At 45.8% G+C, this 23488-nt stretch overlaps 1 protein-coding gene across 2 annotated transcripts in view; it reads right to left on the bottom strand.

The window, feature by feature from the left end:
- Positions 1-13912: 13912 nt before the first annotated feature.
- The window catches only part of LOC123765944 (E3 ubiquitin-protein ligase TRIM32-like), a 179089-nt gene continuing 169513 nt past the window's right edge, over positions 13913-23488 (bottom strand). For both annotated transcript variants that reach the window (XM_069337363.1, XM_069337362.1), the window contains exons 3-6: positions 21422-22108; positions 18807-18953; positions 15421-15636; positions 13913-15304 (exon numbers count right to left, since the gene is read on the bottom strand). In XM_069337363.1, the coding sequence (XP_069193464.1) occupies positions 14792-15304; positions 15421-15636; positions 18807-18953; positions 21422-22108 (1563 nt within the window). In that variant the 3' untranslated portion in view covers positions 13913-14791. The remainder of the gene's footprint in view (positions 15305-15420; positions 15637-18806; positions 18954-21421; positions 22109-23488) is intronic.

The following is a 23488-nucleotide window of genomic DNA, read 5'->3' as shown; positions in this document are numbered from 1 at the left end:
TCCATATATCCATTGTTTTTAATGTCTTAATAATAACCCCCTCGTTACATCCTCTTCAATCATGCCACCCATATTTATTTCTGCAAACCAACTAACAGACCTATTGGTTATAGCCTTAGTTATGTTAGGGTCAGGCGAGGTTAGGTGAAGTCGGGAAAATTCTATGATAATTTTTAGCAAATTTACTATATCCTATCATGAAATAATGAAACCTATAATAATGAAAATGACACCTATAATATTGAAACCTACAATAATGAAACCAATTAGAACCTAAATCATCTAAATCTATCAAAAATTATACTTATACTATAGAAATTTAACCAAATTCAACCTAGCAAAAGCTAAATATGAGCATCCCATATGATACATACAAGCTTATGATACCTCTGTCAATACATGAGTTAGTTATAGCTTGAAACCCCCAAAATAAGTAAATTTACACTATTTTATAAACATACTAGTACATTACCCATAAGATATTATATATCCTACCCTACACAACCTCATCTAACCTGGCCTAGCATATCCAAAACTAGATTTGATTAAAGTTGGCAAAATTTGTACTATCCCATCTAAATGTAATCTAATTTAAGATAATTTCCACAAATATACCCAAAAAAAATTTGTAACATAGCACAGCCAAAGCCCATTTTAGCCAAGTTTTCGCCTATTCAAACCTACCCTAGACAACCTCACCTAACGTAACCTGACCTAATATATCCAAAGCTAGATTTGATTAAAGTTGGGGAAATTTAAGCTATCCCACCTAAATTCAACCTAATTAAGGACAATTTCTACCAAATATACCCAAAATGTTTTGTACCATAGCACAGCCAAAGCCCATTTTTACTCCCTTTTTACCTATTCCATCTAAACTTCCAATATCCAACATCCAGTCTTGGCACGACCTCCCCCATTTTCATAGAGCTAGTGCTGTGTTCATCTAACTATTTCCAATTTTCCAGATTCGTTTACCATCAACAAACCTACCAAATCAGACCTAACCTAACCTATCCTAACACAGCATTAGGTAAATTCATCCAAATTATCCGAATTTGTGTCAGTTCCACTAAATTTTTCCTTATTGTATCAAACCAAAACCCCCAAATTCTACTAAATGTACCTATGCACATCACATCCAGAGCACGAATTGACTGTTAAGAGCTGTTAATATCTATTCCCAGCTCCCATTCCACCCTAGATTACAGCCAATTTTGCTAATATATTATTATGCAAAGTACGATATTAATAGATAAACAAATCCACAAGGGCCGTGACGAGGATTTGAACCTGCATCCGGGAGCATCCCAGACACTGCCTTAATCGACTGAGCTACAACAGGGTAAAAGAGTTGAAACCGAAGTTCTACTGAACTTACTGGATCCTGCAGCCTCTCCGAGGCACAAACCAGGGTTTTACACAACTCCCCCCTGCACTCGAGCTATGTCAATAGGCAATATTCATTTTCCGTCTCTGATGTCTATTAGGTACATCACACTGTACCTCATAGGAGCAGAAACTGCATAGTGATCACTAACTAAGTGATTTACCAACGAACATTCCATCCTATCTTGCACAAGGTTTCTACCCATTACATAATCAAGTCTGCCTCCCAATAAATGAGTTTGGGTATCCGTAGTATACACGGTTAATCTGTTGTCATAAACATATTTGATAAATTTGCATCCATTATCGTTGTTAGTAATGTCTCCCAGCGTAATATGTCTAGCATTAAAATCTCCCATGTATATTGTCCCATGATTGTCTAGATCTGGGAGCAATGTTACATTGAGTTTCTGGCTTCTGGCATATACGTTGAGGAATGAGAAGTGGCCTGCTGTAGTTTGTACATGAAAGTGATGGTACTGTGTGTACATTGTGTGACGTGCTCACAAGAATGTGCGGTAAATCACTTCTGATATATGTTAATAGGCCTGTGGCGTTACTGTTATTATAGGATGCATACCCTCTGGTCTTTGGTGGGGTTTTGTTTATCATGTTGGACATGTAGGGCTCCTGTAAAGCAATTATATCTATGTTGTTACTGGTAACATATGCACTTTCGCCCGGCGATAACTCAACATTGAGTCCTCCGCAAAATAGGGGCAAGTCCGGCGAGGACTCTGCATTGAGTCCTAATTGCGGCAACAGTAGCGTCTTTTTTGGGAAGGTCTTGCTGCGGTTTTGGACATTATATGCATATACTCTTGTAGGGAATTTCATTGCGAATACATTGATACCAAAATTTAAGTCCTAGGACCAGAATTGAGGTAACAAAGTTGAAAACAGAATACCCATTTTATTGCTCTTTATTAGTGCTCACAGGGGTAACGCTCTGTCACTTTCTCTGCTTGTTGTGGATGGTACGCCGGGCTTTTGGATTTTACATTTGCATACTCCTGTAGGGAATTCTATTGCGAAGACAATGATACCAAAATGAAAGACTTGAGACGAGAATTGAGATGTCCAAAGTGAAGAGTGTACACATTTTATTGCTCTGGCTCGCTCCCGGGTAACACGCTTTCACTTTCTCGCCTGGCTTTTGGGCTTTATATGCATTTAGTCCTGTAGAGAATATTATTGCGAACACATTGATATCAAATTGAAAAACCTAGGACGAGAATTGAGATGACAAAGTTGAAAAGAATATTCACTTTTCATAGCGAGAAGCGCCTCGGGGTGGCGCAGCTCTCTCTTTCTTGTAACCACGGCCTGTTTTTATCATGTCGGCGGGTGGAGATCGCTGCTGTTTTTTTATATTATATGCATATAGGCCTGTTGGGAATTCTATTGCGAACACATTGATACCAAAATAAAAGACCTAGGACGAGAATTGTGTTGACAAAACTGAAAAGAGTGTAAACATTTTATCACTCTTGTGCGCTCCCGGGTAATTTTCTCTGTTATTTGCGGATGGTAAGCCGGGCTTTTGGAGTTTATATGTTTACATAGTCATGTAGAGAATTTTATTGCGAACATATTGATACCAAATTTAATATCTTAGGACGAGAATTGAGCTGACAAAGTTTAAAAGATTATACACTTTTCAGAATTTACCGCGCTCTCCCTCGCGTTCCCGTGGAATGCCCACCTGGGGTAGCGGGGAGGTCCCGCGCCCAGTGCTCGAAAGTGTTAGGTCATTCAGTCTTTTGTTGATGCTACGAATGTTCCAACTGAGAAACCTAATGGTTCTTGTGTCAACAGCAGCCATCGTGTTGGTGTTGTTCCTCCCTGGAACTGGTGGTCCCATTGTTGTCCTCGTCCCACTTCCACAATGTATCAGTAAGTGACTCTATGACGTAAAGAGCTGCACCAACCTGGCGTTTGGTGTCGTCAGGAACATCCGGTGACATCATCAGTTTCTTGATCACTGAGCAACTCTGGATGGTCTGCGAGTGAATGTTCTCTGTAAGTCGCATGGATTAATTACTGTCACTCAGAGTATTATCTTTTTCATTCTCGTACTTGGCTTGAGCGGGTTCGTTAAGGTCAATAATCATTTTAAAATATGCTGATGCAGATCGACTTCCTTTTCTAGTTATGTTTCTGTGTCACTAACACTGCTGTCATTCCTGAGTTGACTGAAGATGTCCCTACCACCGCCTCCGTTGTCGCTCTCATCTCTGCTGCCGCCGCCGCTTCTGCCGCCGCCGCCGTCACCACCACCACAGGAACCTTTACCAGCGCGGGCCACGGCTGTTACACAGTAGTGTGGAGGCTGCTGTATCTCTTGTGAAGGAGCCCGATGTAGCGTCTGTATAATTTCAGTCAGTTCTGCTACCTGCACTTGCAAGGCTGCCAACTGTCCTTCAACTGTTGTCTCAGGCTGTTGTGTGTTGTCAGGGGCGTTGCTGGTACTGCCACCGCTATGGGGTGGGTCAACAGTACTAGAGCTGGCATCAGTAGGCACTTGTGTCTCGGGCACTTGCCTCCTTGTGCCAAGGGAGGCTGGCCGGTTGGTACAGTCTGAGTGCCAGATGGTTACTCCTTCCATACCACATCTGAAACACTTCAGCGGCGGTTTAGACGGAGCCACAGATTCAGGTTGTTGCCCTGCTTCTGTTGCAGTGTTCTGTTGCTCCTGTTCCTGCTTTCTTTGGTCTCTGGTCTTCTTATACTGACAGTCCTTCAGTGCACGAGGACCGGAACAGAGAGCACACTTGGGTGTGGGGCACCAGCAGTACTTAGCTATTTAGTCACTGCCACAGCACTCGTAACACTCCACAGAGTTCGGCTCCCACACCCTGAACGTGCTGGGGCGCGCATACAACCCACCAAACCAATACTGGTCAGGTGGCAGGTCAGGCTTTTTCCAGACTATGACTATTTGATCAGTAGGCTTACCATTCTTGGTCAATCTTCGTACTCTGTGTATCCCATCTAATTCATAGGTCCACTCTAGTGGATACCCGTGACTGTATCTGTAGACTAGGTATTCATCCATCTTCTTGTTCTGTATTGGATTATCTAGAGGGGAGAGCTTTACATCACCTATTTCCCCTTGTAGAAGAGCCTCCACAACCTGCTGCTTCTCTCTTTTGAAACATACACATATGGGGAGTTGACATGTGGACGTACCTAACCTAACCTAGGTTGATATATTTGGAGGAGAGTGTGAAGCCCAGACTGTTACTGGGTCTCAGCCAGCAAGGGAGGCGCCACGCTGCCAGATGCATCAGTGTAAACATTGCCCCAACATCCCAGTGGAGTGTTTAAGGCACTCAACAACGGGTCGTTAGCAGTGTCTCCTATGACCAACTGCTCATACCTTTCCATGCATGTAATATTCTTTTGTCTTGGTGTCGAGAATGACTGATCTTAATTACCTCAGGGAATGTTATTGATGAACAATCGTCATGGGACTTACCAATATTAGACATATATGTGCAAGTTAGTGTACCCATTTATTGTTGTCCATTATGTGGAGTGTTTGACCATATGTTTATTTATTGGTAAATATTTTTGTCCAGGAAGTGAAGGTTATGTGGTGAAGATATTGAACACATGAACACATTAGATATATGTACAGTTTTGACCAAAGGTTCACCTCAGTTACAGAGGAGACAGTCACGTGTGATACAAGACAATTAACAACATGTTTGTGACATGGTGTAACGGGAGTGTTGAGGAGAGTTCAAGAAGAGTACACTGAGGGGTTGTGGGTCCAGCCTCAGTTAATATCAATATTTGCCATTGTCATTTATTTGTATTGAATGTTCTATTTTTTGACTTAGGAGTTTATTTCCTACTTCTGCAGGTGTGAAAGTGAACCGAGAGTAATTAAAGCCCATCACTATTTCTCGAATATATATTGTTACTAATTAGAATGGGAATAATTAAATTAGTGAGAAAATCCTTAGGAGCCATGATGAGGATTCGAACCTATGTGGTGGGTATTTTCATGCTCATGCCCCAGACAATCAGGCCACGACATAGAAAAGGACTGCAATCTGGAGTTCTGCTGAACACACGAGGGTTTCCTGAGGCTTCCACTGAAGCCAGACCAGGATTTTCACACAATCCCCCCCCCCCATGCACTCTGACAAAGTGCATGGGGGGTAATCACATGTTAGTGTCATTACTCTGTGTATTAAAAGAGGAGCACTAGCTGACGCCAAGAGGAGCACTAGCAATCAGCACTAGCTGACGCCAGGCTCTATCGTGGCGCAGTGGGACACTAGCGCCTATTATGCTGCTAATACCAATACAGGGTGGCGGTGGTGTCACAACCATTAACAAATGAGGTATGAGGAGTCAATATCATATACAGCACAATGACATCACTTAAGATCCTCAGGTACCCACCTCACTAAGATATATAACAGCACCTATCACCTGGTATAAAGGATGCACAATGGTAGAACTGATCCATGGTATACATTACTGCAACATGACAAATATCCTAGCAGTCAAATGACACAAATAAGGTCACAAAACCCGGACCGTAGCGGCAACACATGCGCTCGACTGAGAAAATCAGAGTGACCGCCCAGAGCCATGCTGGCCGGGAGCGACACTGTATCCACCTCTATGAGTCAGCTGACTCCTCTCTTTCAAATATCTCAAGCTCATATACAGACATATCTCGATCAAGAACTTCTAATTCATATATCAACAAAATAAATACTATAATACACAACCTTACATAATAATACATATCAGTAATTCAGTACATTAAAGATTATATCATGATATAAAAAAAAGTGAACAAAGAATTCATATTGGCAAGACATGGTAACACTGGCGGGAGAGGGGAGGGGTTAAGGGAGGATTTCAAGACGTCTGCCCGCCAGCCATTATACATAAGTATACATGAATACAATATAAAGTGTAAATATATACATCTGTATCAAAACCATGTCTATGTGGTATACATCTCACAATGCCAAAATCTAATTTAGTGTTAGAGAACAATGCAATGAACAATAATGAAAGGGAAATTACACAGTATACATGACAGTAATACATCCAAGACCTAAATTTATACATTCTCCATCATAGCTCACATAATATTTCCTATACAGCATTATATAGCATTCCATAATATAAGCATATACGGATGTTTTTCAAGCTACATGACATTAGGCTACTGCTATTCACTAGACTTCTAATATATATCCACAAATACATGGCAAGGACTTATGGTACAGATATATAATATACATAGATATATATGTGGAATACATTGGCAATACACATTTAATACTAGTGTGTTGACGAAAAGAGAATAACTACATAAATTAATATTCGTGATACTAGGCTAATCAGCCAAGACATCACTATACAGTTTGAGCACATCATACACCAGCTACAGTACTCACCTAGTTGTGTTTGCGGGGGTTGAGCTCTGGCTCTTTGGTCCCGCCTCTCAACCGTCAATCAACAGGTGTACAGATTCCTGAGCCTATCGGGCTCTGTCATATCTACACTTGAAACTGTGTATGGAGTCAGCCTCCACCACATCACCCCCTAATGCATTCCATTTGTCAACCACTCTGACACTAAAAAAGTTCTTTCTAATATCTCTGTGGCTCATTTGGGCACTCAGTTTCCACCTGTGTCCCCTAGTGCGTGTTCCCCTTGTGTTAAATAGACTGTCTTTATCTACCCTATCAATCCCCTTCAGAATCTTGAATGTGGTGATCATGTCCCCCCCTAACTCTTCTGTCTTCCAGCAAAGTGAGGTTTAATTCCCGTAGTCTCTCCTCGTAGCTCATACCTCTCAGCTCGGGTACTAGTCTGGTGGCACACCTTTGAACCTTTTCCAGTTTAGTCTTATCCTTGACTAGATATGGACTCCATGCTGAGGCTGCATACTCCAGGATTGGCCTGACATATGTGGTATACAAAGTTCTGAATGATTCTTTACACAAGTTTCTGAATGCCGTTCGTATGTTGGCCAGCCTGGCATATGCCGCTGATGTTATCCGCTTGATATGTGCTGCAGGAGACAGGTCTGGCGTAATATCAACCCCCAAGTCTTTCTCCTTATCTGACTCCTGAAGAATTTCCTCTCCCAGATGATACCTTGTATCTGGCCTCCTGCTCCCTACACCTATCTTCATTACATTACATTTGGTTGGGTTAAACTCTAACAACCATTTGTTCGACCATTCCTTCAGCTTGTCTAGGTCTTCTTGAAGCCTCAAACAGTCCTCTTCTGTTTTAATCCTTCTCATAATTTTAGCATCGTCTGCAAACATTGAGAGAAATGAATCGATACCCTCCGGGAGATCATTTACATATATCAGAAACAAGATAGGACCGAGTACAGAGCCCTGTGGGACTCCACTGGTGACTTCACGCCAATCGGAGGTCTCACCCCTCACCGTAACTCTCTGCTTCCTATTGCTTAGATACTCCCTTATTCACTGGAGCACCTTACCAGCTACACCTGCCAGTCTCTCCAGCTTATGTACCAGCCTCTTATGCGGTACTGTGTCAAAGGCTTTCCGACAATCCAAGAAAATGCAGCCCGCCCAGCCCTCTCTTTCTTGCTTAATCTGTGTCACCTGATCGTAGAATTCTATCAAGCCTGTAAGGCAAGATTTACCCTCCCTGAATCCATGTTGGTGATTTGTCACGAAGTCCCTTCTCTCCAGATGTGTTACCAGGTTTTTTCTCACGATCTTCTCCATCACCTTGCATGGTATACAAGTCAAGGACACTGGCCTGTAGTTCAGTGCCTCTTGTCTGTCGCTCTTTTTGTATATTGGTACCACATTCGCCGTCTTCCATATTTCTGGTAGGTCTCCCGTCTCTAGTGACTTACTATACACTATGGAGAGTGGCAAGCAAAGTGCCTCTGCACACTCTTTCAGTACCCATGGTGAGATCCCATCTGGACCAACAGCCTTTCTAACGTCCAGATCCAGCAGGTGTCTCTTGACCTCCTCTCTCGTAATTTCGAACTCCTCCAAGGCCGCCTGGTTTACCTCCCTTTCTCCTAGCACAGTGACCTCACCCTGTTCTATTGTGAAGACCTCCTGGAACCTCTTGTTGAGTTCCTCGCACACCTCTCTGTCATTCTCTGTATACCTGTCCTCGCCTGTTCTAAGTTTCAATACCTGTTCTTTCACTGTTGTTTTCCTTCTGATGTGACTGTGGAGTAGCTTTGGTTCGGTCTTGGCTTTGTTTGCTATATCATTTTCAAAATTTTTCTCTGCTTCTCTTCTCACCCTGACGTACTCATTCCTGGTTCTCTGGTATCTCTCTCTGCTTTCTGGTGTTCTGTTATTCTGGAAGTTCCTCCACGCCTTTTTGTTCAGTTTCTTCGCTTCCATACATGCCCTATTATACCATGGATTCTTCTGTTGCTTCTCGGATTTTTCCCTTTGGGCCGGGATGAACCTGTTTACTGCCTCCTGACACTTTTGGGTAACATAGTCCATCATACCCTGTACAGACTTGTCTCTGAGGTCCGTGTCCCAAGGTATTTCACTTAGGAAACTTCTCATCTGTTCATAATTCCCCTTTCGGTATGCCAGCCTTTTGATTCCTAGTTCTTTTTGGGGTGAGATAAGTCCTAGCTCTACCAGGTACTCAAAGTTCAATACACTGTGGTCACTCATTCCCAAGGGTGCTTCCATCTTAACTTCCCTTATATCCCATTCATTTAGGGTAAATATCAAATCAAGCATTGCTGGTTCATCTTCTCCTCTCATTCTTGTTGGTTCTTTGGTGTGCTGGCTTAGAAAGTTTCTTGTTGCCACGTCCAGCAGCTTAGCTCTCCATGTTTCTGGTCCTCCATGCGGGTCTCTGTTCTTCCAATCTATCTTCCCATGGTTGAAGTCTCCCATAATTAGTAGTCCAGATCCATTCCTGCTAGCAACAGAAGCTGCTCTTTCTATTATGTTAATGGTGGCCATGTTGTTTCTATCATATTCCTGTCTAGGTCTTCTGTCATTTGGTGGTGGATTATATATGACTGCGACTATAATTTTTTTCCCTCCATTTGTTACAGTACCTGCTATGTAGTCACTGAAACCTTCACAGCCCTGAATATCCATCTCCTCAAAATCCCAGCCTTTTCTTACCAGCAGAGCTACACCACCCCCACCTCTTCCTTCCCTCTCTTTCCTCATAACATAATAGTCCTGTGGGAACACTGCATTTGTTATCGTTTTCGTGATCTTTGTTTCTGTGAGGGCTATTATGTCTGGGTTTTCCTCTAGTACCAGTTCTCCAAGCTCATTTGCTTTAATTGTAATTCCATCTATGTTAGTGTACATCGCTTTGAGGCTCACTTTCTTCTGTCCCTTCTCAGATCGCCTCCTTGGTGAGTGTTCTGCTGGTGGGGAGGCTGTTCCATGGGTGTGAGGACCTGTGAGGTGGATAACAGGGTCTCAGAGGATAATGGGATGAGGGGGCGGGGGATCCAGTGAAGGGGGAGGGACAGGGAGGGTATGGGGTGAAAGGGGAGGGAGGACGGGAAGGAAAGGGGGGAGGGAGGACTCGGGAGGAGGGGAGGGGTAGAAGGGTGGGGATTGGGTGTGGGGGGAGGGAGATTTGGCTGAACATTTGAGTGGGGGCAGGGAGGGTTTGGGGTAGGGGGGTTTTCTATGCAGAGGAGGGAGGCGGGGTTGTCCTCCCTTCTGGTGTTACTGGGTAGCTGGTTGTGGGTTCCCCCCTCGCCTCTGGGGGTGTTGTGTTGGGAGCTGTGACTTCCTGGTTTTCCCCTCTCGCCCTGTGCCTCTTCCTTGCTTCTGCCGCCACGGCTCTCTCCTCCCTTGTCATGTCTCTCTGGAGGAATACATTTTTTAATTTTCCCACGTTTTTCAGGGAGCTCTTCCTTGATAGGATCCTCTCCTTTGTGTTCTCGTTTGCAAACACTATCTTTATCATTCGGTCTCGGTCTTTGTTGTACTGGCCTAGCCTGAAAACCTTCTCAATGCTATGCTCAGCCCCTTCCATGTCTAGTGCCTTTAGTACTTCATTCACTGCTGCTTTGTCCTTGTCATTCCACTCTGTCCTATTAGATCCTTCCTGCTCCTTAATACCCACAGCAACCACTGATCTGTTCCTTTCCAGCAGTTGGCTAGTGGAGCGTGCCGCCTCCTGCGAGGTGGCTGCTTTCATGGCCACCTCCATCACTGCAGTCATTACTTCAGAGTTATTTTTTTTTAGTATTTCCGCAAACGTTGCTTTTATTGTGGCATTCTCATCCAGAAAACTATTACCACTTTCTCCCTGGGTGGTTTTCTGATTTTCAGCCCCGATACCATTCTCTTTGAGGGTTCTAATCTCCTCCTTTGCTGCTGTCAGCTCTCTTTTCAGGTTGCTTATTTCGTTCTTCATTTCCTGCATCATTTCTTGCATCTCACTCTTGATGTCCTCCAGAAACTGGGCGAACATTTCCTTCATCTCGTCACCTTGGCTCTTTCCTGCTCCCCTGGGACCTCTGGCTGCCATGCTTGACCCTGTTGGGATGGGGGAGGGAGAGAGAGAGGAAGAGAGAGAGAAAGAGAGAGAAAGGGAGTGAGAAAGGGAGTGTACAGTATGATCATACTGGTGTATGTGTGGTCATAACACCAACTCACACCCATATCGCAATACCACAACACATTATGGTCCAGTATGGTAATATCACAACACACCATGGACCAGTATGGTAATATCACAACACATCATGGACCAGTATGGTAATATCACAACACACCATGGACCAGTATGGTAATATCACAACACACCATGGTCCAGTATGGTAATATCACAACACACCATGGACCAGTATGGTAATATCACAACACACCATGGACCAGTATGGTAATATCACAACACACCATGGACCAGTATGGTAATATCACAACACACCATGGACCAGAATGGTAATATCACAACACACCATGGACCAGTATGGTAATATCACAACACACCATGGACCAGTATGGTAATATCACAACACACCATGGTCCAGTATGGTAATATCACAACACACCATGGTCCAGTATGGTAATATCACAACACACCATGGTCCAGTATGGTAATATCACAACACACCATGGTCCAGTATGGTAATATCACAACACACCCGAGTGATAGTGAAATAGCAGTGATAGTGAAGTGATGGTAGTATAGTAGTGGTAGTGAGGTGATGGTGATATGACAGTGATGGTGATACAGAGCACCACTTGGTTTCCGAACCCTTGGGGACGAGACCCGTCGGTTAACATGTAAGTTCGTATACGAGAAATGGAGGAAAAAATAAAAAAATAATTTGAAAAAAATCTAGGGGAAAAAATCGACAGGTTCATAGCGTAAATGCGTGACCGTATTTTGTTTGTACTCACCAATAATTGAAGTCCTGATCCGCTTATGTTGATGATCGATGTTGATGAAGCATAGTTATTTACATGGAAGAGGTGGTGGTGGATATTGATGGTGTTGGATTGACTGAAGTTGTTGGGTTGACTGGGTCAACATGCGATGAGTCAGGTGCTGGTGATGCAATGCGAGCTTTCTTGGAAGCCATTGCAAAAGACTGTAATTGACATTTGTTTCATTCCCTTGGCTCTTGTTTTTAAAAACTTCATATACAAATTGTACTGAGTCATCATGTCCTTAATTTCAAACTCGCTGTAACTCGTGTCCATAAATGCCAGAATGTATTCAAAATTTTGCTGAACTTTTTCCATATCATATTTTTCCTTTAACGTTTCTTCATCCTCTTCCTCTTCCTCTTCCTCTCCATCTTCTTCATTGCACTCGTCTGGCTTTTTTGCTGTACATACTAATTCTATAATTTCATCATTAGTCATGTTTCGATTGTTTGGGGCTTCTTCATCAAAATCTATCCATCTATGTCATCTTCGATTGTTTCAGTCACCAGTTCTGCTCTGATCTCAGGGGACTTAATCCCCTTGACATAGGCTAGGAGTTCAGCCTGCCACTGGCTTCTTCGTCACTTCACGTCTCTGTTTGTACCACTCCCACACTGCGTTATCAACACTCTCCACTTTTGCTTTACTTACTACCTTTCTATTTCGTATTGCTTTATCACTTTCACTTCTAGAGAAATAGTCAAAAATGATAGGTTTAGCATTAAGAAGATCAAAAACAGTACTTTTACTAATGCCATACTCAGCGCACACGACACTTCTCGGGACACCGCTTTCGACCTTCTTAATTATTTCAACTTTCTTTTCAAATGTCATCACTGACCTCTTTCTTTTACGTAACCCGCTTGTAGATGCTTTCACTGACACAATGCGTGCATTTGGAGCCGACATGGTGCACGGATGTTCCTTGATTGTGCTGATATGTAAAACAAAGTCACGGAATGAACACTCAAGTCTCGTGACAAATTCAAACAATGGGAACAATAGGCCGTGAGTCTGTGACGTCACAGGGTAGCAGGCGGCGCCCGACACGGTCAGTGAGCAAACTAAACCATCACCCACCCCCCCACCCACCCACCACGGGCCGGCACGACGCTTGGCTGACCGCTTCCTTACCCGAGCCTGCCTGCCTGCCTCCTTCCCAGCCTGTCTGCCTGTGCCTGTCTGCCTGTGCCTGTCTGCCTGTGCCTGCCAGCTTGCCTTTCCCTCCCTAATTCTCACTACTTCCGTCCCTTCCTGCCTACCTCCTAGCATCTCTCCCTACCTCCCCCTCCCTCTTAGCATCTCTCCCTACCTCCCCCTCCCTCTTAGCATCTCTCCCTACCTCCCCCTCCCTCTTAGCATCTCTCCCTACCTCCTAACATCTCTCCCTACCTCCCCCTCCCTCTTAGCATCTCTCCCTACCTCCCCCTGCCTCTTAGCATCTCTCCCTACCTCCTAACATCTCTCCCTACCTCCCCCTCCCTCCTAGCATCTCTCCCTCCCTCCCCCTCCCTCTTAGCATCTCTCCCTACCTCCCCCTCCTTCTTAGCATCTCTCCCTACCTCCTAACATCTCTCCCTACCTCCCCCTCCCTCCTAGCATCTCTCCCTCCCTCCCCCTCCCTCTCAGCATCTCTCCCTACCTCCTAACATCTCTCCCTACCTCCCCCTCCCTCCTAGCATCTCTCTCTCCCTCCCTTTCTGACTAATTATCCCCCTCTCTCACTGATTCTCCCCCCCCCCTCTCATACTGCCTCCCACCTGAGCTCCATCGTCCATCCACCCACCAGTCAGCCATCAATGACGCAATGCGTCCATTTGGAGCCAACATGGTGCACAGATGTTTCTTGATTGTGCAGATATGTAAAACAAAAGCACAGAATGAACATTCCAGCCTTATGGCAATTCAAAATACTGTAATAGGAATAATAGGCCGTGAATCTGTGAAGTCACAGTGGGCACCCTGGACCATCTCCACCCACCACCACAAGCCGTCGTGACGCTGGGCGGACCACTTCCTACCCGAACTTTGTTCGGGTAGCATGACTCCCCAACCCCAATCGGGAAACTGGAAGTTTCGGATAACTAAAGTTCGGAAACCAAGTGGTGCTCTGTATAGTAGTGATGGTGCGGTAGTGGTACTGTAGCAATGATAGTGATATAACAGTGAATGTAAGGAGGAAATCTATCAGTGTGAGGTGATAATGCGGAGAAAGAGAAATGATGTTGGTGTAGCAGTGACATTGTTATGTGATAGTGAGCTGTTGGTGACATAACAGTGACAACAGCTGTCATATGGTGACACCAACAATTTGTTACTTAATATGGTCAGTATATGACCCCAAGTGTGGGCACTAAGGTGATGGTGATATATAGAGGTGATAATGAAGCTATAGTGATACAGCAATGATAGGTTACAGTACTGAGAAGATATAGCATTGATGGTGATACAGCTGTCATTGTCAGGTATATGATACCAAAGTATAAATACCAAAGTGTTAAATACCAAAGATAGTGAAGTTATGATGATATAGTGATAAAGGTCTGTCCTTAAGTTACATTGTCATTAAAACATGCAGTCCATAATGATGCAGAAGTGATGGTGATGGTGGTGGTACAGTGAACTAGAGTGGCAGCACAACACCACAGTAGTGATGGTGGTGGTACAGTGAACTAGAGAGGCAGCACAACACCACAGTAATGGTGGTGGTGGTGGTACAGTGAACTAGAGTGGCAGCACAACACCACGGTAGTGATGGTGATGACACAGTGAACTAGAGTGGCAGCACAACACCACAGTAATGATGGTGGTGGAGGTACAGTGAACTAGAGTGGCAGCACAACACCAAAGTAGTGATGGTGGTGGTACAGTGAACTAGAATGGCAGCACAACACCACAGTAGTGGTGATGGTACAGTGAACTAGAGTGGCTGCACAGCACCACAGTAGTGATCGTGGTGGTACAGTGAACTAGAGTGGCAGCACAACACCACAGTCCACCACAGTCACCTCCGTAATGTCACTGTGGTTGACTGCTGCCCTCACCACATCCAGGCCGCTCACCACATCACCGAAGACACGTGACCACTGGCCACCACCCTGGAGGTCCCTGGTGGTGATGATGAACTGGGCACACCTGGGACCCCTAGGCCCACCCAAGGCCCGCACAGCTCCTGCCTGACCTGACCTCCGGTACCGCCCCTGGAGGTCGGGTAGCATTGGGGCTCCTCCCTTACCATCATTACTCTCGTAGTCTCCGCCCTTCACCCACTCCCCCGGCTCACCCTTGTAACACACCCACAACAGTTTAGTGTTACGGTAGGTGTGGCCCCACTGGCCTGTACACAACAACACAAACTGTCTGGCCAGCGGAGTGTCAGGGGTCAGCCGGATGGTGACCCGCCCTCTTGTTGACCCCGCCCACCCGAGGTCAAGGAACACCAGGGTGCAGGAGGGGTCCAGCACGCCCACAACCTCACTCTCCTACAGAAAATGAAATAAAGCATGCTAATAACTATATAACAAAATGTTATCATATTAGTTATCAAAACTCAGTAAGTCAGTAATGTCAGTAAGACTAGTGGGTGTAATAAAGTGACCTGGAGGGTGTGGGCGTGGGCAGGCGAGGGCTGACGCAGGAGTGGGTGGAGGTACAGCTGTCCGTCTTGTAGAGTTATCCTGGCAGAGCGGCGGCCATCTTGGTCTTCCTGGACAGCCATCACCCTGCCAGCCTCCACCAGCCTCTTGACGGCCACCACACGACCAGCCTCCACCAGCCTCTTGACGGACTCCCTCATCCTACGGAGGTCCTCAACCTGTGGACAGTGTCAGCCCCATTATCACCTGTGGTCAGTGTCAGCCCCATTATGACCTGTGGTTAGTGTCAGCCCCATTATCACCTATGGACAGTGTCAGCCCCATTATCACCTGTGGACAGTGTCAGCCCCATTATCACATGTGGTCAGTATCAGCCCCATTATCACCTGTGGACAGTGTCAGTCCCATTATCACCTGTGGACAGTGTCAGTCCCATTATCACCTGTAGACAGTGTCCCCCCCATTATCACCTGTGGACAGTGTCAACCCCATTATCACCTGTGGACAGTGTCAGCCCCATTATCACCTGTGGACAGTGTCAGCCCATTATCACCTGTGGACAGTGTCAGCCCCATTATCACATGTGGTCAGTGTCAGCCCCATTATCACCTGTCGACAGTATCAGCCCCATTATCACCTGTGGACAGTGTCAACCCTATTATCACCTGTGGTCAATGTCAGCACCATTATCACCTGTGGTCAGTGTCAGCCCCATTATTACCTGTGGACAGTGTCAGCCCCATTATCAAATGTGGTCAGTGTCAGCCCCATTATCACATGTGGTCAGTGTCAGTCCCATTATCACCTGTGGTCAGTGTCAGCCCCATTATCACCTGTGAACAGTGTCAGCTCCATTATCACCTGTGGTCAGTGTCAGCCTCGTTATCACCTGTGGACAGTGTCAGCCCCATTATCACCTGTGGTCAGTGTCCCCCCAATATCATCTGTGAACAGTTTCAGCCCCATTATCACCTGTGGACAGTGTCACCCCATTATCACCTGTAGAGTGTCCCCTCATTATCACCTGTGGACAGTGTCAGCCCCATTATCACCTGTGGTCAGTGTCAGCCCCATTATCACCTGTGGTCAGTGTCAGCCCCATTATCACCTGTAGAGTGTCCCCTCATTATCACCTGTGGACAGTGTCGGCCCCATTATCACCTGTGGACAGTGTCGGCCCCATTATCACCTGTGGGCAGTGTCAGCCCCATTATCACCTGTGGGCAGTGTCAGCCCCATTATCACCTGTGGTCAGTGTCAGCCCCATTATCACCTGTGGACAGTGTCAGCCCCATTATCACCTGTGGACAGTGTCAGCCCCATTATCACCTGTCGACAGTATCAGCCCCATTATCACCTGTGGACAGTGTCAACCCCATTATCACCTGTGGACAGTATCAGCCCCATTATCACCTGTAGTCAATGTCAGCCCCATTATCACCTGTGGTCAATGTCAGCCCCATTATCACCTGTGGTCAGTGTCAGCCCCATTATCACTTGTGGTCAGTGTCAGCCCCATTATCATCTGTGGACAGAGTCAGCCCCATTATCACCTGTGGTCAGTGTCAGCCCCATTATCACCTGTGATCAGTGTTAGCTCCATTATCACCTGTGGACAGTGTCAACCCCATTATCACCTGTGGACAGTGTCAGCCCCATTATCACCTGTGGTCAATGTTGTTTGGTGGTATAACACATGTAGCTAGACCTGTAGTTTCAGCCCCCCTTTCTCCTGGCAAGGGGTTGGTGCTGGACCTGTAGCTCCAGCCCCCCTCTACTGGTAGGGGGTTGGTGCTGGACCTGTAGCTCCAGCCACCCTCTACTGGCAGGGGGTTGGTGCTGGACCTGTAGCTCTCACCCTCTCTAATGGCAAGGGGTTGGTGCTGGGCCTGTAGCTCCAGCCCCCCTCTACTGGTTGGGTGGGGGGGGGGGTTGGTGCTGGACCTATAGCTTCAGCCCTCCTCTAATGGCAGGGGGCTGGTACTGGACCTGTAGCTCCAGCCCCCCTCTACTGGCAGTGGGTTGGTGCTGGACCTGTAGCTTCACCCTCCCCCCTCTACTGACAAGAGGTTGGTGCTGAACCTGTAGCTCCAGGCCCTCTCTACTGGCAGGGGGTTGGTGTTGGACCTGTAGCTCCATCCCTCCTTTACTAGCAGGGGGTTGGTGCTGGACCTGCAGCTTCAGCCCCCCCTCTACTGGCAGGGGGTTGGTGCTGGGCTTGTAGCTCCAGCCCTCCTTTACTGACAGGGGGTTGGTGCTGGACCTGTAGCTCCCACCCATCTCTACTGGCAGGGGGTTGGTGCTGGGCTTGTAGCTCCAGCCACCCTTTACTGGTAGGGGGTTGGTGCTGGGCCTGTAGCTCCAGCCCTCCTCTAATGGCAGTGGGTTGGTGCTGGACCTGTCGCTCCAGCCTCCCCCCCCCTACTGGCAGGGCGTTGTTGCTGGACCTGTAGGTCTATCCCTCCTTTACTGACATGAGGTTGGTGCTGGACCTGTAGCTCTAGCCCCATCTAATGACAGGGAGTTGGTGCTGGACCTGTAGCTCCATTCCTTCTCTACTGGCAAAGGGTTTGTGCTAAACCTGTAGCTCCATCCCCTCTACTGGCAAGGGGTTGGTGGTGAACCTGTAGCTCCCGCCCCCTCTACTGGCAGGAGAGATGGTGCTGGACCTGTAGCTCAAGCCCTCCTCTAATGGCAGGGAGGTTTGTGCTGAACCTGTGGCTCCATCCCCTTCTACTGGCAAGGGGTTGGTGCTGAACCTTTAGCTCCAGCCCCCTTTACTGACAGGGGGTTGGTGCTGGACCTGTAGCTCCAGCCCCCCCTCTACTGGCAGGGGGTTGGTGCTGGACCTGTAGCTCCAGCCCCCGCTCTACTGGCAGGGGGTTGGTGCTGGACCTGTAGCTCCAGCCCCCCTCTACTGGCAGGGGGGTTGGTGCTGGACCTGTAGCTCCAGCCACCCTCTACTGGCAGGGGGTTGGTGCTGGTATTGTTTAGGAGTTTGTTGGCAGTTTCAAGGCTTCAGTCTCTTGGAACCCAGCAGTGGTCTGTGGTTCGCTGTCTTTCTGGATGCTTTCCCGGTAGGTTGGTGGAGTGTCACCCGCTCTCTATGCCTCTGTGAGGGGGCGAGGATCCCGGGTTCAATAGAGGATCACGGGTTCAATCACCATGCAGGCCAGAAATGGATCCGATGTTTCCTTTCACCTGATGAGCCTGTTCACCTACCAGAATATATTTATCCAGGAGTTGGACAACTATTTTAGATTGTATGTTAAGGAAAGTCAGTAGTTGACCTTGGGGAACCCCAATAAACCTAAGAACAGGCTTCCTCTCCTCAAAACGCAACTCAATATCTTGTGATATGACCTATGAGAGAAAATAAAAAACTTACTGTTAATTGCTTCTGGGGGATCTCTCCAGTGATTTCCTGAACTTTATTCATGATGCTGGAGGCTGAGTCTCCCAGGTGTGCGGGGTCAGCTGTGGCACCTGTCTCTGTGGTCGTCATCTCCAGGGCCTCCCTGATGGTCTCCTGCACCTGTCATTACCAACACAAACATTAATGGTGGAGGCTGAGTCTCCCAGGTGCACGGGGTCAGCTGTGGCACCTGTCTCTGTGGCCATCATCTCCAGGGCCTCCCTGATGGTCTCCTGGACCTGTCATTACCAACACAAACATTAATGATGGAGGCTGAGTCTCCCAGGTGTACGGGGTCAGCTGTGGCACCTGTCTCTGTGGTCATCATCTCCAGGGCCTCCCTGATGGTCTCCTGCACCTGTCATTACCAACCCAAACATAAACCCTCAAACCGCGCATATCATATATATATGATATCAGTGACAAAACCGAAACCGCGCACATCATTTATATATGATTTCGTGTCTAGCACTATAATTTAAACGCCCCGCCTGGGATAGGGGCAGCAATAGTACAGCCATGACCGATAGTTGCCAGATGCCACCTAGAAAAAAAATCCAGGCCAACATTCTTGGGTGTTACAATGTCAGTATTAAGCAAGCCACCAAGGCTGGCGCACGCAGCACGAGCTCCCAGCACCGCTGTTCAGCTTGTGACCACAGCATCGCCTACAAATGCCATAATATACTTGTTCATGCTATTATTTAGCAGTGATAGTATTACTGAAGCCCCCTGACTGTGATAAAACTGACCAGGATTCTGAAAATAGCAGGATTGTGGTGATATTTAGCGCTGTGCTCCATGGAGGGAGGAGTAAGGCTGTGGAGGGAGGGTTGTGGTGTCGTCTTCTGACTGTGTATGGCCACCATTTATTGACTGCACTCACTATACCAGCTTAGTGGTTCGCCATGGTGAACACAAATGTAGATACTTATATATAACGTGTGTATAGTGTGAGATAACAGCGAGAGGAATAGGTTGGGAGCCGCCATTTTGGTGAGGGAGGAGTGTCGTCTGCACGACTTGGCATATTGTTAACTGATGGCCACTATGGTCTTTGGGCACCATACCAGCTTATTTGTACAGGTATGGTGAATAAAACAAGTAGATACTTATATATAATATGTGCATATAGCGTAATAACACCACAAACAATATTGTTGGAGGAGAAATATTAGTGCATCTGGCCTTGAGGGCGGCCGCCGATCAGCTGACTGTGTGAGTAGCTACGTCTTTGTGCCTTTACTCACCATACAAGCTTAGATATACAGTTATGGTGAACAAAACATGTAAATACGTATATATAACGTCTATGTATAGTGAATAAATATTCAAAAACAGTATTGTGGGAGGAGAATGAGGGCGAGTGAGGTGGTGTTGAGGGAGGGAGTGGCAGCGAGTGGCTCGCTGGTGTTTGGCGGTCACTCCTCGTTGCTTTTTGACTCACAAGACCAACTTAGTAGTTCGTTATGGTGAACAAAACATGCAGATACTTATATATAACCTGTGTATATAGTGTAACAACAGCAAAACTATTTGTTTATTTTTTTATGAACATAATAATTGAATCACTAATATGCACACCATAATTTTGAGTACAGTAATGGTTCACACATTTTATTATATAAATATACCACAATTCACTGTATGGAATAATATTACTGCAAAAAAACTAAGAAAAAATCAGAGACATTGAAATAATTAGGTAATAATATATTTGTGGCAACTGCCGTCTGACAGCTCGGGCGGAGTAGACCTCGTCTGGTGAAGGCTCTGCCAACGCCCCTTTTTTGCCACACCTCCCTACCCTATTGCGGCTAAAATATGCCACCTACGATTTTTTTTTTTTTCCGTGATCAGGGAACAAAAATGAACACTTCTGTAAGACGAAAGATTTTTTTGGATTTTTTTTTTTTTGTTGCGACTGTGGGTGTGAATTCCATTTGGGCCCCAAGCGGTTTGAGGGTTAATGTGGAACCTGGACTATAATGAAGCATCAGGCTCTGAGTAAAGTAACTGGACTATAATGAAGCATCAGGCTCTGAGTAAAGTAACTGGACTATAATGAAGCATCAGGCTCTGAGTAAAGTAACTGGACTATAATGAAGCATCAGGCTCTGAGTAAAGTAACTGGACTATAATGAAGCATCAGGCTCTAAGTAACTGCACTACAATAAAACATCTGTCTCTGAGTAAAGTAACTGGACTATAATGAAACATCAGGCTCTGAGTAAAGTAACTGGATTATAATGAAACATCAGGCTATGAGTAAAGTAACTGGACTATAATGAAACATTAGGCTTTGAGTAAAGTAACTGCAGTACAATGAAACATCAAACTCTGAGTAAAGTAACTGGACTATAATGAAGCATCAGGCTCTAAGTAAAGTTCTCTACACTGACCACAGTGTAGAGAAACACCAAGATGACAGTTGACTTTATTAATAAAAATGTTTCAGGTGTTAGAGCAAAAAGTTTCCTATATATAAAGTCTACTCTCATCTTGATGTGTCTCCATGTCAAAAATGTTTATATAGAGGCAATACTACACTCAGTTGGGTGAGAACAATGTGACCTTCAGCAGCATACCTTCACTGAGGTGTGGACAGTCTTGACATCTGGGAAGAGTTCCTGGCACTTCTGGAGCCAATTTTCTACCTCCATGTTGCATTGGTCAACTTCATTGATGGTCATGAATACTTCCTGTGCTGTGTTGACTGTGTCGAGGCTCCCCAACATGGCCTGCAGCTGAGTCTTCCCTTCCTCTCCTTGTGTTGTCATATCCACCACACTGGTATCCTCCAGTTCCAAGAGCTTCATTGCTGACTTGTTCTGCACTACCAGAGCATAGAGTCTGTCCTGGAGCTGGAGGTGGTGAGTCTTCCAGTCCCCCAGCTGCCCCCGATACTCCCCCAGCTGGGACAGTACCTCTTCACAGCTAGTAATGAGGCTGCTGATGATGCTCTTCTGCTCCTGCACCAGGGAATGTAACTTCTTGCTGATTCCTCTCGCAGGAGCTTTAATGGGTTTTCCTGGTACAACCTCGATACCTTTTAGTTTCCTGATAAGGGCCTCCATACCATAATTAATTGGGAACTGAGTAGCAGCTGTGGCAGCATGCTGGGCACGGCAGCTGGGGCAGGTCAGCTGCCCATTCTTAATAGCATTGTTAATACATTGGGAGCAGAATGTGTGTCCGCAAAGCAGTGTGCGAGGCCGTAGCTGATTGTCATCATAATTGTTAAAACACACTGAACATTCCTCTGGGTTGTTATCCTGTGGAAAAAAATATTTGTTTAAGCTAGAAGAATTTACAACAAAAGTAATAATACAATATTGTACTGTATTTACAAACACAAATTACATAATATTTACATAATTTCTTTTTACAGATGAGCCTCGGTATTTGTACTGCTCATAATTCGCACTTTTCGGTATTCAGATGCTGTGTTCATGTTCGGTATTCATCTGTTTGCTTGGCTTTCAGATGTAAACACGCATCCCTGATGCATCAGTTTCACCATAGCAGTGGTTGTTCAGTGCACAACCTACTACACTTTTCTCTTGGATATTTTTTATATTCATATTGTAAATAAGTCACCTATGAAAGTTTGTGATATGAGCCAATCAAAAAGAAAAATGGTTAGAATCACGATACAGATGAAGAAAGAACTCATAGCTAAATATGAGAGTGGTACCTGAGTACCTCTTGTTACAGAGTTTGATATGCCAAAATCTAGTTCTCTATTAAAAGAAATGTGCACAAAATGAGGGAAAGTGCAAACCTTTTCTTGAAATTATCACCTTGACAAACTGTTGAATGACAATGCTATGTCTCACTTTAAAAACATTTTAATGCACAGGCAAAAACAATCATCCTTGGACAAGTTTCTTGTAAGGAAAGCATTCAGTGAGTGTAATGAGGGAAACAGAAAAAGACAGAAAAGAGAAAGAGAAAGAACATCAGAAGCACAACTTCCAGAAGTTTTAATGTTAGGGAACTCCCCTGCCAAAGAACATCTCTCTTTCTCTGCCTCACTAGTTTCCACATATGCCATCAACTCTCTGAAGTACAGGTAAAGTGTAGTGTGTTAGCATTTATTCCATTTAATTATTGTATAACTATACAGTATTTATTTTTGTGGTTTGGAACTGATTAATCCAATATACATTATTCCTTACTAGCTGTACTTGGCCACACGTTACTGTGGCTCAACAACGCATGTGCGATCTTGAGCCACAGCAACCTTCCCCTGTCTCTCAGTCCTCCCCACCATTCCCCAGTCCCCTCATCCTCCCAACCATTCCTCACTCCCACATCCCCTCAACCATTCTCCACTTCCCCGTCCCCTAGTCCTCCCACTCATCTCCTCCTAACCATTCCCCACTCCACCATCCCCTCGTCCTCCACACCATCTCTCACTCCCCTGTCAACTCAACCTCCCTACCATTACCCCCCTCCCCCGTCTCCTCATCCTCTTCATCATCACCCACTCCCCTGTCCCCTTGTCCTCCCCACCATTCTCCATTCCCCGGTTCCCTCGTCCCCACCATCCCCCCACTCCCGTCCCCTCGTCTTCCCCACCATTCCCCACTCCCTCGTCCCATGCATTCCCAAATGATTTGATGTTCCCATTAGAAAATTAGGAACATCAA

Source organism: Procambarus clarkii, chromosome 37 (assembly GCF_040958095.1).
Source record: "Procambarus clarkii isolate CNS0578487 chromosome 37, FALCON_Pclarkii_2.0, whole genome shotgun sequence".
Taxonomy (NCBI): domain Eukaryota; kingdom Metazoa; phylum Arthropoda; class Malacostraca; order Decapoda; family Cambaridae; genus Procambarus; species Procambarus clarkii.
Note: the sequence above shows the minus strand (reverse complement) of the source record. Positions and strands in the feature narration are given on the sequence as shown.